Here is a 16,187-nt window from a genome sequence, read left to right as displayed (position 1 = left end):
ATTATGCTCATTTTCATGCTTGTAATTTTATTTTGGGTTACTACTAGAATAGGTTTACATGATTTAATGCTCAAAAACACATCAGTTTTCTCAAACTGTCCAGTTCTGTTTAAGCAAAGAAAAAAAACGAGCACAATAGGTCACCACATTAGCTTATTCATAAATTCAGACACCTAGCAAGTGTGTTTTAAATGGATGCTATGGTTGACAAAAAACATTTAAAGACATCTATATGTTGATTTTCATTATTTTTCTATACTTTCATTGTTTCTGCAGGGCTCCACTACTAGCACTGGTGCTCCTTACTGAACATTTTAGGAGCACCAGCACAAAATTTAGGAACACCACTAAAACTGACATGCAACACAACACTTGCGTTGTATTTTTCCATATTAACTGTATTACTGATAAATATTTTGGTACTAAAAAGACTATTTACAGAAAGAAAGGAAAGGAAAGGAAAGGAAAGCCACAAAGTGAAGTAGAGCTTTAAGACAAAGTAATTTCCATTACTTTTTCAATGGAGGCTGCAGCCAAAACAGATATTTTAAAAACCAGTATTTAATAACAAAAAGTTTGAACTGTGTTCAAATTGTTTCAAAACTGTAGTGTTGGAATACAGATGTGATACTGGTGTTTCACATGATCTACAATGATGATTTTAAAAAGCGATTGGGGCCATGTTTGTAAGTCGCATGGGTGCTCCTAGTTATAAAATGTAGTCGTCAGTGTCTGCAGAAATGGTCGCAAAATGCAACTAAATGGACGCAGTTTGGAGCCCTGATCTGTGTGAAGCGATGCATAATCGTTGGATATTATCAACCTGGTTGATATCAGTCAGACTCTATACAGTACAACACTGTTATAATCCAGGTGGTTTAGGGTTTTGGGATCCTGATCATGTAATCTGACAGTGCCACCCCTCCTCTTGCCTCATTGCCAAGTACTGTCCACATTCCAAATAAAAGAAAAGCTACCCCCCCGAAATACTTGAAAAACATCTTGCCCCTGCTTGAAGGCACTCTATGGATCACAGATGCCCTCCAACTCAAAGCATTTGCTCAGGAAATAATCATTATTCCAAAATGCTAATCAGCTTAGGTGTTAAAATTGTCATTGTCACTTTATTTCTAAGTGACAATGAAATGAAGAAAAAGGCAATAACCATTGTTAAAACAGCGGCACCATCACCCCTTCCTGCCTTGATTAGCCGTGAGCGTGACTCTGTGATATGATCACACAATCATCATGGTGGGTGTTTGAAAGAAAGAGAGCAAAAAGCAGAGAGAAAGAAAGATAACCATCTCCTATTTCAATACAAATACACTGCCTGGTGAGAGCGGGGGCCTGCGAGTGCATGTGGAAGCTCTCAAGAGGCCGAGGCTTTCATTAGAGCCTCCTTGACTGCGGCGATATGGAAAGACTATGGAAGGTTTACAGTTTTCTCTGAGGGGCCAGCAGGGGCACCCTGAAAGCTGCTTAATTGGGAAATGAGTGAAAGTGGGCGTAGAATAGAGCAGTGTCTTGTTTCAGAGGGCGAGGGCTCTCTCGCTCACCAGGAGTGGTCACACAAAGCATGCTCTCAGAGGAGCAGGGATACCAACCTGCTCGCACAGTGGCACACTCATTCACACTGAGCTCTGAACCATAAGCCCTACAAAGGCAGATCAAAATTTGTTTGCAGGGTACCAATCAGTATCAGCGGGTTTTAATTCACCGTAGGAAATCTGAGTTGGGGGGCCTTCTCTGATCCTTCCCCGAAAATCTAATCCATTCACTATATGTGACAGCCACCGAAGCAACACACACCGTTTCCACACTGGTGATTAATGTCACATTCTACCGTATATTAGTTTATCATCACATTTATTTAAAAAAAAAAAAAGACTAATCACCTCTGCATTTTAACTACAACTTCCAAAGAAAATCTGCTTATAAATGCATTTCATTCCACATCGTCTGACAGGATCATATATATTCTGTATCAGCTCTATGTTGAAATATTCAAACCCAAGACTGCGTGCTTTTTATATGGCTGCACCTTTCCATTACATGGATTTATTTGAAAATGTCTGAGAATCATTTTATAGGCTACACTTCACTGTTTCAGCAAAATATAGGCTGCCATATTTGGTATCTATGGAAACTTCTTGAAATTAAAATCCTGTCAGTTTGAACAATGTAAGACCTCAACTGCTTTTAAACAGGTGAAAGAACCAAACCAGGTACATTTTGCTGGAAATTTAGCTCCTTGACTACAAATCATTTTATTCGTATAGTCAGAAATTTTACATTTTAGCTGACCAAATATATCATTTAAGTGCTGTAACTAATACATGCCTATTATTTTCTCAGTTATTTGTTCGGCCAATAAAACGGTTACATCCTCAAAGAGTTTGTTTCAAAAAAACAAAACTGTTCAATTAAAAAGATAGAAAACATAGAAAATCGGCAAATGTTCACATTTAAGAAGCTGGGACAAGTAAAACATCTGATATTTTTGCTAAAAATAAGATGTAATCAATTTTATAAACTCTAAATGTTGTAAATTAATTTCCTGCAAGCATTTATTTATTAAAATAAGTGTTAAAAAAGCTCTATATTCCAACAATAGAGTGTTTGGTCAGTAACCCATGTCTTCCTCCTCCTCCTGGCTCATGCAGAAAAAGAAAGAGGAAATTTTCTGGCATCCCTACTTTATTCAACCAGGACAACTCTATAAGGAGGCGGTCCTGTCTGCTCAGTGAACACACAGAGAGCAGGATCCTCCTGTTCTGGTACCAACACCAGCAATGGCGGAACAGGCAAAGCTACCAATTCCAGCGCTCCCAGCGAAATGTCTAGTATTTTTGCTACAAATAAGACGTAAACAATCACTTCAAGTAAGTTAAACAGAATTGTTGCAAATTTAGTTTCAACTGATTTATCCATAAAGCATCTATATCAATAGTGTCAGCTCTACTGCATATGCTATAGAGTTTTAGATTTTTGTAGCCATTGATTTCTGTACTGTAAAAAATCAATAGTAATCAATGGCTGCCTAGAATGAAAGGATGCATTAAAATTCTAAAGCAGGATGGTTTGCACAATGGTTAGATATATAAGATTTGATTTATTGGCTAAAACATGCAAAACCATTTAGGTAAGCGAGTGTATAATATTGTTCTGTAACTCTAAATCTAAATCATTTCTATCAACAAACATTAATCCTCAGATGCTAATTTTAAAAAAATCTGAGCAAAGCGTCTCTAACATTGCAAAGCAGAGGCATATGGTTCTGATCATGACTATATAATTCTAACTCGACCCGCTGACCTGTGTGTGCCACAGCCCGAGGAAACGTGTGCATGTGTGAGTGTACGTGCACGCATGTGAACGGGGTCGCTGAGAAGTGTGTCTGCTGTCTGGGGGGTGGGGGGAGGGGCTGCACAGAGTTGCCTCTCATCTAATTACACACACACACACACACACACATCCTGAGCACCCTTGCAGCACATTCAGAAACACACACTCACTCACACACACGGGTGGTTCTTTTGAGTGAATCCGAAGAAGGAAGCTGGCGAATTGCAGATTCAGGTGTGTGTGTGCAGATAGCAGCAAGGGGAAGTAACTTAAATAGCTCTGGGGCACAAACACAACAACAAGACTTCTGCAAAATCACTATTGTTCTACTGTGACTTGTGTAGATGTTCGCCTAATAACAAAGACGGGTGCGTAACATCAGTGTACTGAAAATATCTGATATCCACTAATCCTTGCCTGAGCCTTCTGCAAACTAATTCCTGATGCTCTACACACACACACAAAAAAAACACATGATCAAAAACACATGGAGCTCCAAACTTAATTACAGCCAGCAATACTGTTAAATCTGCAGACTTTGAGGCTTTCCGACTACAGCAACGGCCTCTACTTTCAATTTACACTGAATTTGAATCAGTGCAAGCCATTTCAAAAGTGTTCCCGTTAAACAAAGAAAAAAGTGTGAAACAGCAGCTTTAATCATTTACACCCGAGTGGGAGGCTGCGATGGCTTTCATGTGAGCGGCAGATTCAGCTTTCGCTTCCTTTTTTTACTAAAACAATAAATGAAGGCGACATGAGCTTTTTAGTAAACAATCTTAGCAGGGACATATAATCAAGTCTAAACTAACAATAATTTCACAGACATGACAACCACTTCCTGGTTCATTGACTGAAAATTACTTGAATGTGCAGTTTTCATTCATCTGGCTCTGTTACATTTTAGGGAAGTTTCAGTGGAAATTTATCTTTCCTATTATAAAAAAGGAACATGCATACTTCCACAGAAATGAAACATGTTATTGTGCCTACTCTTCACTTAAATGTATTGCATCTGCTAGATATAGTCCTAAAACTTTACCTAAAACACAATCTTCTAACAAATAAATACTGGCAACATGAACTGAGAAGTTTCTCTTTCTTTTTTGAAAAAGCACAAAAAGATCAACATACCAAACTCACCAGGAAATCCCCACCAAAAAAAAGCAGAACTTCACTTTTACGGTTGTGGCTTTTGTAGTAGTAGCAGACGTAGTAATCGCAGGAGTAGAGATAGTAGTAATACTGATGTCCGTCACCCAGTACAGTCCCTTCCTGGTTCTCTCTTTGGAAACTCTCTTTGATTTGTTTACCCCTCTGTCTATTGTTTTCCTCTTCCTAACTTCCTCTAAAATCCACTCCTCATCTTTTCTTTCTGTTTTCTGTCCCTCTATCAGCTGCTTCCTCAGTTGTCTCCGTGTGTCTCACGTCTCTTTTCTCCCCGGCTGTAGTCCACAACAAAGCCCACGCTGCGGCTGCTGCTACTGCTGCTGGTTAAAGCCGCTGCAAAGCTTCCCTCCCAATGAATGAGCAGGGGGAGGAGAGGCGGGTTGGGGGGGCAGAGGAGGAGGAGGAGGAGGGTGTTTAGATTTGCATAGGGACAGGGGAGGGGTAGAGTGAGGGAAGGCAGAGTGGGTGGGAGGGGAGAGTTGAGCCCTTTATTCATGTTATCTGTAGGCCATATCGACAGTCTACATCAGTCACCTGCTTCTCAGCGTGCCTCTGGGGGAGGGGGAGATGACGGGGGAGAGGGGTTAACGGTGGGGCTCCAAGAGTGGATGGGGGATGGGGAGATGGGGGTAAAAGGTTAAACTGGATCAGAAGAGTCCTGATTGAAACGGGTGACAAGGGGCGAACTCCTGGAGTTGGTGCACACATAAGCAAGCTTTCCCTCAACACACACGCACACAAATGCTCTCAAAGCTCAGAAGGAGGCGTCCCCTCAGTGTAACCCTAGACTATTCAGACATTCCCTGGTGAAAGATGGCCAGGTCCAGCATCAGGAAACAGTCGCACAGTCGGATATCACCCCGGCTCCGGAACAATGCGGAGCAGAGAAATCAGAGGAAGCCAGCACGGGAAAAGTCCCTTCAGCCAGAAACGTCTTAATCTGCTGAAGGACAAACTGGAGCACTGATATGGCATAATCAAGAAAGAAGTAACTGCTGATGAGATATGGCTTACAGCAGCCTGTGGGACACATCTGGGCCAGAAGCAACCTCCAAGTGGCTCAGCAAACATAAATCTGATATATGACAAAATATTTAAGCAACACATAGTGAATATGTCACGTATATGTCTCACACACATATGCTTATAGATGTGAAGTACATAAAAGTCATCATATACCAACAACAACCAGGCCTGGGGAGTAACAGAATACATGTAACAGGATTACATAATTAGGATACAAAAAAACTGTATTCCATTTCAGTTACAGACAAAAACATGTAATTAGATTACAGGTGCATTCAGTAAAAAAGGGGATTACTAACGGGATTACAATTTCAACCTTTAACGTTATTAAGAGTTAATAAAAGTAATCTAATTGATATTTCTTTTTTCTCATCTTTATTATTATTATTATTATGATATATTATTATTTATGTTTGCTATTAAGGTAATGGGAAGTAATCAAGTAGCATTACTTTAATATTGTGATACTTCTTATGTTACCGACTACATTTTTTTAACAAGTAATTAGTTAACCATCCAACCCCGACGACAACTATTCAACTGTGTGCTGTTCAGTTTTTCTGTGCAATATCATGTTGAATCATCCTCTATTCCTCCTATCTGTAGCAATTATTTACTGCATACTGTTAACTACTGTCAACTATTACATTCTGTAATATTAGTCAATATTTTCTACACTGTGGTTATAGTGTGGCACATATCTTACATCTCTATTTCTAGTAGCAACTCTAATAATGTAAATACATATCAAGTTGTCACATAGTTTAATGCAAACATTTTATTTTATATTTTATTACTTTTATATTTTATTTTTACTTTTATTTCTTTTTGTCTTCTCTATTCATATTTCATTCAAATCTCTCTAAGGTGTGATATTTCTATTCTAGAAGGAGCTACTGTAACGTACCATTATCCCCTCAGGGATCAATAAAGTATTTCTGATTCTGATTGCTATTTTTTTACACCATTCCTCTGCATCTGTTTATGCTGAAATACATTTCCTGGTTTTAAAATCTGGCCCAGTTAAATTTATAATTGAACAGCCCTTATAGATACACATATAATTACTTGACGCTAGTCTTGCATTCATAATGTATCTTCAGGTCTATTCAGTTTATCTGTCAGGACACCCACTGGGAAGTTGATTTGTTGGTTGATGATTTCAAAATAAAATGCAGCAATAAATGTATACCGTTGATTTTTTTTAAAAAGAAAGCACTCATATAGTCATTTTTAGTATTATTAAATACTAATATCTTTGTACAATTGAGTCAAAATGCATGGCAGCTTGTTTCTGTCTACATTAGTCAAGTATTTAGAAAAGTAAATGTCTACGGTAACAAAAAGTAATGTTATTTTGGCATATATAGCCATAAAAACATCTCTGTATCTGCAAAAATACAGACGTGTTTTCTTCATGCATTATTCAGAAACTACTTCTCTGCACTCTAACCCAATTTAATACCAAATGGCAAAGACAAAAGACTTATCACAAAAGATAAAAAAAAAAAAAAAATCTCACAATGATGAAAGCTTACTTTTAAAAAAAGAAAACAATTAGACACCCAATCTTGGCATCCTCTATAGCTTTCTACAAAAAAAAAGTGTTGCAGGGTCACAACAGGACAACTTTGATGAAAGCTAATTAGAATTTTCAAATGTAGTTTAATAATTACAGAGTCTCTCACTCCTTCTCTCACATGTACAGCTAATTATCAGCTCATTAACACCTCAACCGAGCCCTACTTATTCACTTACTCGCATACAAACATTAGCTGTCTAGTGATTTACATTATCCTTATGTTTTTTTATTTTTTTTATTTTCTTTACCCACACACTGCACTCACACACACAGAATAAATCTGTCCTCACACCGGGGTCTGGTTACACAAAGACAGACTTTGACTCTGGCTTAGGTTTTTACTAATAGTCAAGCTTCACATAAACATCTAAATTCATCGACTATTGTAGGTGGAACTAATGTCATGAATCTAAGAGATGGGCCTCCACCACCAGTGATGGAGGAAGTGGTTCATGTACCAAACTTTAAAAATACTCTCCTGCCTTGTCTTGCATTAAAAAAGGTTACTTAAGTAAAGTAATGTTAATGTAATGAAAGAACAATGCAGAAAAATGTCCCCTGTGATTGACAGTTATAGCCTATATTGCGCTGTATGTTTATTTCAGTTGTCATTTTCAGCCGTAACTGTAACGTTTAAAGACATACAGGATGTTCCGACCTATCTGATGTTTCTGTCGTGCTTATTATAGCGTGTTGCTTTGCAAGCGTTCTTGATATCTACCCAACAGCGGCATCTCAAACTAGCTGCTAGTTTGGGGTAAACTCAAACTCCCAGTTTCTTTAGTTTGTGGCACAACCGTCTCCAACCTATCGGTGGTTAAAGTCTTGTTATTAATGAGATATTAAAACATCAAACATGCATTTTAGATTAATGAGATTCATACACTTTAAATAAAATCATGAAAAAAGACAATGAACTGTGAGCTAATGCGCGATGCAGGGGCTTTTCAACCTGAAGGTTATTGTTAGCAAACATTGTGATTGTTTATCTATTAAAAAAAAAACATTTAAAGTGTTGAAATAATTAAAAAGGAAATAAAGCAAATCTCCACATTTGTGAAGCTGGAACCATGAAATGTTGTAGCACGAAGATTATTAAAGTGATTAACTGACTGATTGTTTCAGGTGTACTTGTTGGGTAGTTTGACTTTAAACAAAAGATCATATTTTAGAGGGCTTTCATATGCTTTGTGTGTAAAAATCATAATCTGTACCTACTAACAGATTTCAGTTACATTTCACCTCTACAGACCCTTCTAACTTAGCTTTGTGAAACTGGTCCCTGGTGAGCTCAGAAGCAGATATAAAGATGTCACGTCACGATCTTCAACCACAGGGATTAGTATTTCGTTGGTATGAAGTAGTGGTGTCACCATATTGCAGTATTATAATATCTTGTAAAAAAACACATGGAAGACGTTTGGCCTTATGCATCTTTTGACAAAAAACAGTTTGCATAGTTAAAGTTAGATTTGATTGCTTGCAAATTTATTTTTTAAATTTCTAAAATTTCACAATAATATCGTTAGTGTGAATTCGTTGGCCATGATAAAGGTGTAGTGCAGAGTCTGATACCATGACAGCCTGAGTCTGAAGCAGATATTACAGCCTCTCTACTGTATCCACACTGCCTGAGGATGGGGAACATGCTCCAACAGTCATGTAAGTGCTGTCATCCATCAATAAAGTGGAGGGATCCCAACATAACACACACACACACGCACACGCACACACACACACACACAGACACACACACACACACACACACAGACACGCGCGTGGCACACACGCACACGCACACGCACACGCACACTTCCCATTAATCAAGAAGGTTGTAGGTCTGGGTTATTCAAAGCCACATGTTTCCTGACCAGTGGGTACCAACAACAGGGTGAAGGGAGGAAATGATGATGATTGATATTTATTACACCTGCTGAAACCCCAACTTCAGAATCAACAGACTCTCTGCAGAAACATTTGTCAAAATGATTTTGATGGATGACAAATGTCTTAATATCTGCCAAAGAAACTAAACAGCTAAAGCTTAAACATAAAGCTCCGGCGTTAGTGCAAATCACATCCTGTAACTGCTGAGCGTAATTACCATATAATTACATCCTGATTGATAATTAATAGTTCAGTACCGCCTTCACACTTCATAAAATCAACCAAAGCTCTGATTTACACGGATACATACAGGAGTCCAGCATGGGAAAATTAGGAGTGTGTAAAAACCCACAGGAGGAAGTGGTGTAATGTTTGTGTTATCTGAAGGGGCCACAGACAAATTTACACTATTAACACATTTTTGAAAGGTTAGAAAAGAACTGAGAAATATTTTAAAATTAGTCAATTCACAAGGATTTAATCAGCTGATCGCCTATTTTCATAGAAATAGAAACTCCTGTAAATAATGTATCATATTTATAAATCAAAAAATGTAAAACAAATACATTCAATATAAACAAATATGAACTGAAATGCTGCATGGAAACAGGTACACTGAAAGGTTATGTCCTTTATGACAGCTTGTCTGCGGCAGTGCAGCGTTTGTTTTATGTTGTTGCTGCTTTTGTTTTAATGTTTCTTAGAAATAGAGGTGTCACGTTACACCGATAATGACGATGATCATGATATTTAACAATAAAATATTAATATTGTGTTAATAATACATCACTCCTGAAATCATTTACATTTCTATCTATATTTCTCATAGTGTAACTGTTCTTTTTGTACGCTGTACTTGTGGTTACAGACTCTATCTCCATCTCTCTACACTTGTATTTTGAGTGTAATTAATTTGCAAAAATAGAGACACAACACACAGTAAACAAAGTTAAAGATGAATTTGACTGCTAGCATTATTTTTATTATTATTATTACAATGTACACATTTTAGTGTGATAATATCATTATTGTGAATTCTTTAGACCATGATAATCATGTTGTCAGCCCTACTTTGAAAAATAGAGTGTGAGTGTGATATATAGGCTCCTCTATAAAGACAATAATGAATAATGTGTGGTTAATAATCTCAAAATAGAACATTTTTTGTTTCTTGAGGGTATTACATCGAAAATATATATGATTTTTTTTTATTTCAGCATTTCAAATTGGTCATTTAAATATAGAAAATAAATAAATAAAGCATCACAGAATTTTTTTAAATGGTTAATTTGTCTGAATGACTTAAATCTGCTTTTGAATTATCTTAAAAAAGATGGAAGAAATTAGCTGGTTGCCATTATTTTTACCTAATTAAGAGTTTCTTGATGAATAACAACATTGGCTACAAAGCTATCATAAAGTAAACAGAACTGAAAATGTTATAATGAAAGGTTAAACCTATAATTCTATTAATTTTGACAGTTTTGATGACACTTTTCCTCTGTGCGTCCTTATCCAGACGGACTGCTGTCTACATTAAACTACACTCAAATATACTTTTCAGTAATTAAACATCCATTTATTTTACTCCAAATAAACAATAAAACCAAATTTAACTCAAGCAGATCACATCTTTCATATTCAACTTCTTTAAAAAAATAAAACAGGAAAAAAAACAAGGACGTACCAGAGAAGACTGAGACAGTTTAAAGCAGGTGATATGTGCAAACACAACACTATACACAAGATTATAACCTCAAACTTGTTATTTCTCAGCATACGTGACTATAAATCTGTCTCTGTGGAAAATCAGTGATTGTTCTTGCTTCAACTGCGAAGCTGCTTTGTCACCGCTTTAAAAAAGACAAAATGGAGCCAAAAACAGCCGAACAATCACACATTAAAAAAACAGCCCGTGGTCATGTAAAGTAGTGGATTAATATATGAGAAAAAGATCAGAAACTGGAATCTATTCAAGCTGAATCTTCAGGGAGCTCTGCAGAGTCAATGTGGAGGTCAGTGCTGCAGGTCACAACCCCACCAACAAAGAAGAGAACTGAACACAGAGCAGAGGGTTAAACACCAACAGAGGAGGCACGAACCGAGCTGCTTCCTCCAAATTTCTTCTAGTTTTAGGAAACTTGTTTAACTGAAAACCAGCACTGAATAAAGTCTAAAGTAAAGACTATAATTCTGCATCTTCTACAATGTTTCTGCTCAGCACTCAATTAAAAAATCACAGCATAATTATGGAACAAAGTGGCAGCCGACTGTGTTCAAGTATTTTTTCCTATTATAAGAATAATGGAACCAACACTTCACTGGCCACCTCACACCACACATTAACACATTATGTCACAGTACTACATAATTACTTTAACAATTACTTCATAATTAATAAGCAATTACTTTACCCAATAGTAGCCCTGAACAATTATTTGCAACACTTTATAATAACCATCATTAATAAATGATTTATTTATAGTCTGGCTAATAGTTATTTCACTGTGAACAAACAGTGAAATAAAAGTACTGTACTCAGTACAATGTTGAGATACTTGAACTTCACCATGTCCATTTTATAATACTTTATACTTCACTATATGTTCGAGGGGAAAATAGTTTTAGTCTACTGCATTTATTAAAAAGCTTTTTTATTGATACAAACTATTACTTTCTATATTAGTTAAAACCAAAATAAGGGAATTAATTCTGATGTATTCTTTTAGATTCATCTACCCAGCAATATATAAATTGGTTAAAATTAGTTGCTAATTAGCTGTTGTGCTAACACAGGTACATAAACATTGATGTCAATGTTGATTGTGAACCAACAATATAGTATATATCCTTCTGACAGGGGCCATAATGAGTCATTCTACATTTGGTACTTTCAGTATTTGTAAGCTAGAACTTGTGCATCTTTACTCCAGGGAAATTTTGAATGCAGAACTTTTACTAATCTTATTTGACTATTTTTACACTCTTGTTATTGCCACCAAGGTACAACACGTACAGCTGCTACACTTTAACTTATGTGAATAGTTATTTCACTTTAACAATAAAAGGCTTTATAAACCATTTTATCATTTATTGTAAAGTTGCAACTGATGTCTATAATACTTGGTAAGTGGTTCATTTATACTGTGCAGTTCATTTATAAACATTATTTGGATGCAACTGACCTTTACAATTGCTAAATAAATGGTTTATAAAGCACTGACTTTGTTGTTAACAGTGAAATTTCACTTCAGTACTTCTTCCACCACTGGTCAGGGCCGCAGATTAGCACTGTGCAAGCAACGAAGCAAATTCCTATCAACTGTTTGAGACACATTGTGATCTCAGAGGGATCCAGACAGATTCAAGAAGCTCTGAACAACAAGGCCTCTCTGTGCTGATAATGGCTCCAGGCTACAGCTGGCAGATATATGAAACCCAGCAGCCTATCAGGAATGATAATGCAAAAAACAATAAAGGTTTTCATCTGCTTGTTATAAATTGTTTCACTTTTAGGACAACTTTACAACTATGCTGAGATGTTTGTGACAGTTGCCACAACTCAGTTGTTAGCCTGCAACAATGAAGCAGATACATCACACTATGTGTCCTGCTGCTCTCTAGTGATGAGGATTGGATATTGCAATTCAAAGATCTGAGATTCAACACCTGCCTATTATTGCAACAATAACTACGAGATGAACATCATGAACATTTTCTGACTGTTAAATTTATCAGTGGGATCAAACAACCCTAATCCTTTATGAACCTCAGTCTCTGCCAATGAGCACTTGAGCAGTAATGTCCCTTTCTAATCATCATGATATATTAAAGCCAGGATAAAATGTTGGCAGTTTCTGTAAACCACTGGTAATATGTACTATATTGACTTTTCTACAAAACCTGTCTTATCACATTCATGTTACATGTTTAAGCCAGTGACAGCAGTTTGAGACTTTTAACATTTATATGTGTCACTGGACTGGATATTTTTAGGGACATTTTCTAACTGTGTTTTTGGCAACAAAAAAATGATTTATTTTGACAGGACCTTGTTTGTGCCGACAAAAAAATAGCTGGAACATCTGCAGGGTGCAGTGGTGGTGGCAACAAACAACAGTATGAAAACCTGAAAATCTTTTCCTAACCCTAACCAAGGGTTCCTGTGCCTAAACTTAACCAGAGCATAAACACAGCGTTGCAAACAATAAAAATACAACATAATAATTTCTAAAGTTTCTACATATATACATGGTTTGCAGAAATGTACATTGCCACCATTAACACACAAAATCCTATAAACATTGGTAAAGAATTTAAATCTTTGCTCAAATTGTTCTAAACAACTTGAATTCACAGTGCCCGGATCGCTGCACGAGAAGAAATAATACAGTAATGGAAGCAGCACTTACAGAAGTTTCCTGGCGGCTGTAAGCTGTGTTTTGTCAGGGCGCACCAGCCGACGGGGAAGATGTCTCTCGAGTCGAAGGGGCACCAGTAGTCGAAGGCGCCTCGCCAGCCGTCAAACATGACGAAAATCTCCTGACCTCTGACTTCTCCCACTGTGGCAGGGCAAATCAGGTAGGGGTTCTTCCTGTCCACCGCCTCCAGCTTCATACCAGGTTGGAAGTAGTTTTTAGCAGGGCTGGCAGGTTCCTAAATACACACACATAAACAAGCAAATTAATCTCATAATCTGTTTTTAAGTCAACAAATAGCTAAATTGTGCAAAAATGTAACCAGTATATGTAAAATGTTACTTAAGACTAAACATAATTTTGGCTCCAATTATATTGAAATAAAATGCCTTCTTCTCCAACTTTTTCTGTCATAAATACTGCAAACTTACAATGCTGCTGTGTCTATCCAGTGTTTATGAAAAATGAGTGGCTCCCCCTTGTGTTTCTGATGATTACTGCAATAATGATTGACTACACAAAAACAATGATTATTTTCAAATCAAGATTTATATAGGCAACAAATCAACAAATTTAATGTTTTATTCATTTAAAGGCTGTAATAGAGCTCAGAGTTTCCTTAACACTGACTGTGAAAGGATTAGGACACCTTGTTTTCAAGGCTTTAACTAGAAAGGGAGTCTCCATTATTGTTTCCTCGTTTGGATGAAACCAAGAGAAAAGTGATCACCGCAGCTTGTAACAAGACATATTTTAGCCACCTAAAAGAAGGCCTCAATAACGCTATATTTTGAACATTTGTGGTGCTTTACATTGCCATCAGACAGCCATGTAATACAGTGCGGGGCAGGCAAAGCTGCGCTTGTGTGCAGGAATATGGACGTTGTATGGTTGAGGGAATGTAGTGCCAAAGGGAAAGGCTGTCTGATGAAAATGTAAAGCACCACAAATGTTCAAAACATAGTGTACACTTAAAAGGATATATATATATATATATATATATATATATATATATATATATATATATATGTATATATATATATATATATATATAAATAATTTTTTTTTCCTTTTTTTCTTTTAGGTTTTTAAAACACGTCTTGCTGTCTGTACCGTTTAGTAGCACAATGCTCTGCTTTCCTGTCGGTGCTATACGCTGCTTCTCCACACAGGGGGAGAGCTGACGGTCATCTACAGCAGGTAACACACTGACTAGGGATGAGTACCTTATACAACTCCACATCAAAAGGCCCAAACTATTACTTTAATTTTTGTGACATCACATCAGTAAGCTCAACTGACGACCTCAAAGTGCCATCAGGTAAGGTCAGTAATAAAATATATAAATGCATCAGAACTGGCCTCCAGTAGCTCCTTCCAGTTGTCATCACTACCTTTTTGAAAGCAGAAGCAGGAGCCATCTCTGCCCCACTCAGCGTCCGCAGGAGGAACATGGGCCACGATGAGGCATTCATCCTGAAACCTGAACACAAGATTAGAGTCAATTCAAGTTCAAGTCAGTTAAATTTATATAGCTCAAGATCACAAATCACATGGCCTCAGGCGGTTTTACAATCTGTCCTTTGACCCTCGATTTGAGTGAGGAAAAACTCCCCCCCAAAAAAATCCTTTTAGCAGAGGAGAAATGGAAGCCACAGGAGGGATCCCTCTCACAGGACGGACAGACATGCAACAGATCGCATGTACAGAACAGACCAACAGATCACAGAGCATACAGATTGTGTGTAATGTAGTATTCTAGTAGTCTTCTCACAGAGCTGAATAGTCAACTGTGTCTCCAAACTGGGAAACAAGCCATCAATAAGCACAACACCAGACCTGTTTGAATAGTTGATGAAAAAAGAAATTTGAGCGAGGATCAATGTAGTAATCAAAATGATAATGTTTTAAGTTTTCCCACCCAAACAGGTTCAACAAAACAAAAGGGAAACTGGGGGACATTGGCCTTTTCACAGCAGACATTTTGACTTGTCAGAGCAGAAAGACCACAGGTGTGAATAAAAGTGTTGCGGATGGGTCTGTTCTATTAAGGTTCCCAATACGCCATGACAATGAGCCAGAATGCACAACTAAAGCAGCTAAATGGAATCCAGCCATTACGTCAAAAAGAGCTTTGTCAATGAAGCACAGTCTGTACACATTCACACAGTTCAGCTCGTGTGTAGCGGCTTGAAGATTCAAATACTGTTATTGTAACGTAATTTTTAATTAAAAGGACCTGTGTGTAGAATTGTGGCATCTAGATACTTTTGAGTAAGTATTTGTTTGTTTCTATTTTTCCATGAATTAAAATACTTCACAAACACACTGAAAAACTGTGTGTTTGTGAAACTAGATAGTAACAGTTTAAAGACACTCACCCAGCGGTGGCTGCAGCATGTCTCCATTCCTCTCACACGTTCCTATTGGTTGGATCTCTAACGAGTCGACCAGTCTCCAGAAGTCGTTGGTGTTGTCACTTCCGTCCAGACGCAGGCGGAGACGAGTTCCCATCATGCCCATCACCGTAGCAATGCACACGGAGTTAGAGTTGCGAGGGTCCCGAGCCTCCAGTTTCATACCTGCTTTAAAGTCATTGGAGGGGGGAACTCTGGACTGCAGGGGGACACACAGAGACCTTCAGTCACTGTCATGTATTATAAAGACACTTATGATTGGATGACCCATCAAATTTTACTCCAGGATAGAGTAAAAAAGCGTCACCAGACTGACACTTTAAACAAGACGTGTAACTAAGA

At 37.4% G+C, this 16,187-nt stretch overlaps 1 protein-coding gene across 2 annotated transcripts in view; it reads right to left on the bottom strand.

Annotated features, from left to right (window-relative positions):
- scml2 (Scm polycomb group protein like 2) overlaps positions 1–16,187 on the bottom strand; it is a 32,766-nt gene that overhangs the window by 8,688 nt on the left and 7,891 nt on the right. For both annotated transcript variants that reach the window (XM_073463790.1, XM_073463792.1), the window contains exons 5-7: positions 15,810–16,044; positions 14,823–14,911; positions 13,423–13,666 (exon numbers count right to left, since the gene is read on the bottom strand). In XM_073463790.1, the coding sequence (XP_073319891.1) occupies positions 13,423–13,666; positions 14,823–14,911; positions 15,810–16,044 (568 nt within the window). The remainder of the gene's footprint in view (positions 1–13,422; positions 13,667–14,822; positions 14,912–15,809; positions 16,045–16,187) is intronic.

Source organism: Pagrus major, chromosome 4 (genome assembly GCF_040436345.1).
Source record: "Pagrus major chromosome 4, Pma_NU_1.0".
Taxonomy (NCBI): Eukaryota; Metazoa; Chordata; class Actinopteri; order Spariformes; family Sparidae; genus Pagrus; species Pagrus major.
Note: the sequence above shows the minus strand (reverse complement) of the source record. Positions and strands in the feature narration are given on the sequence as shown.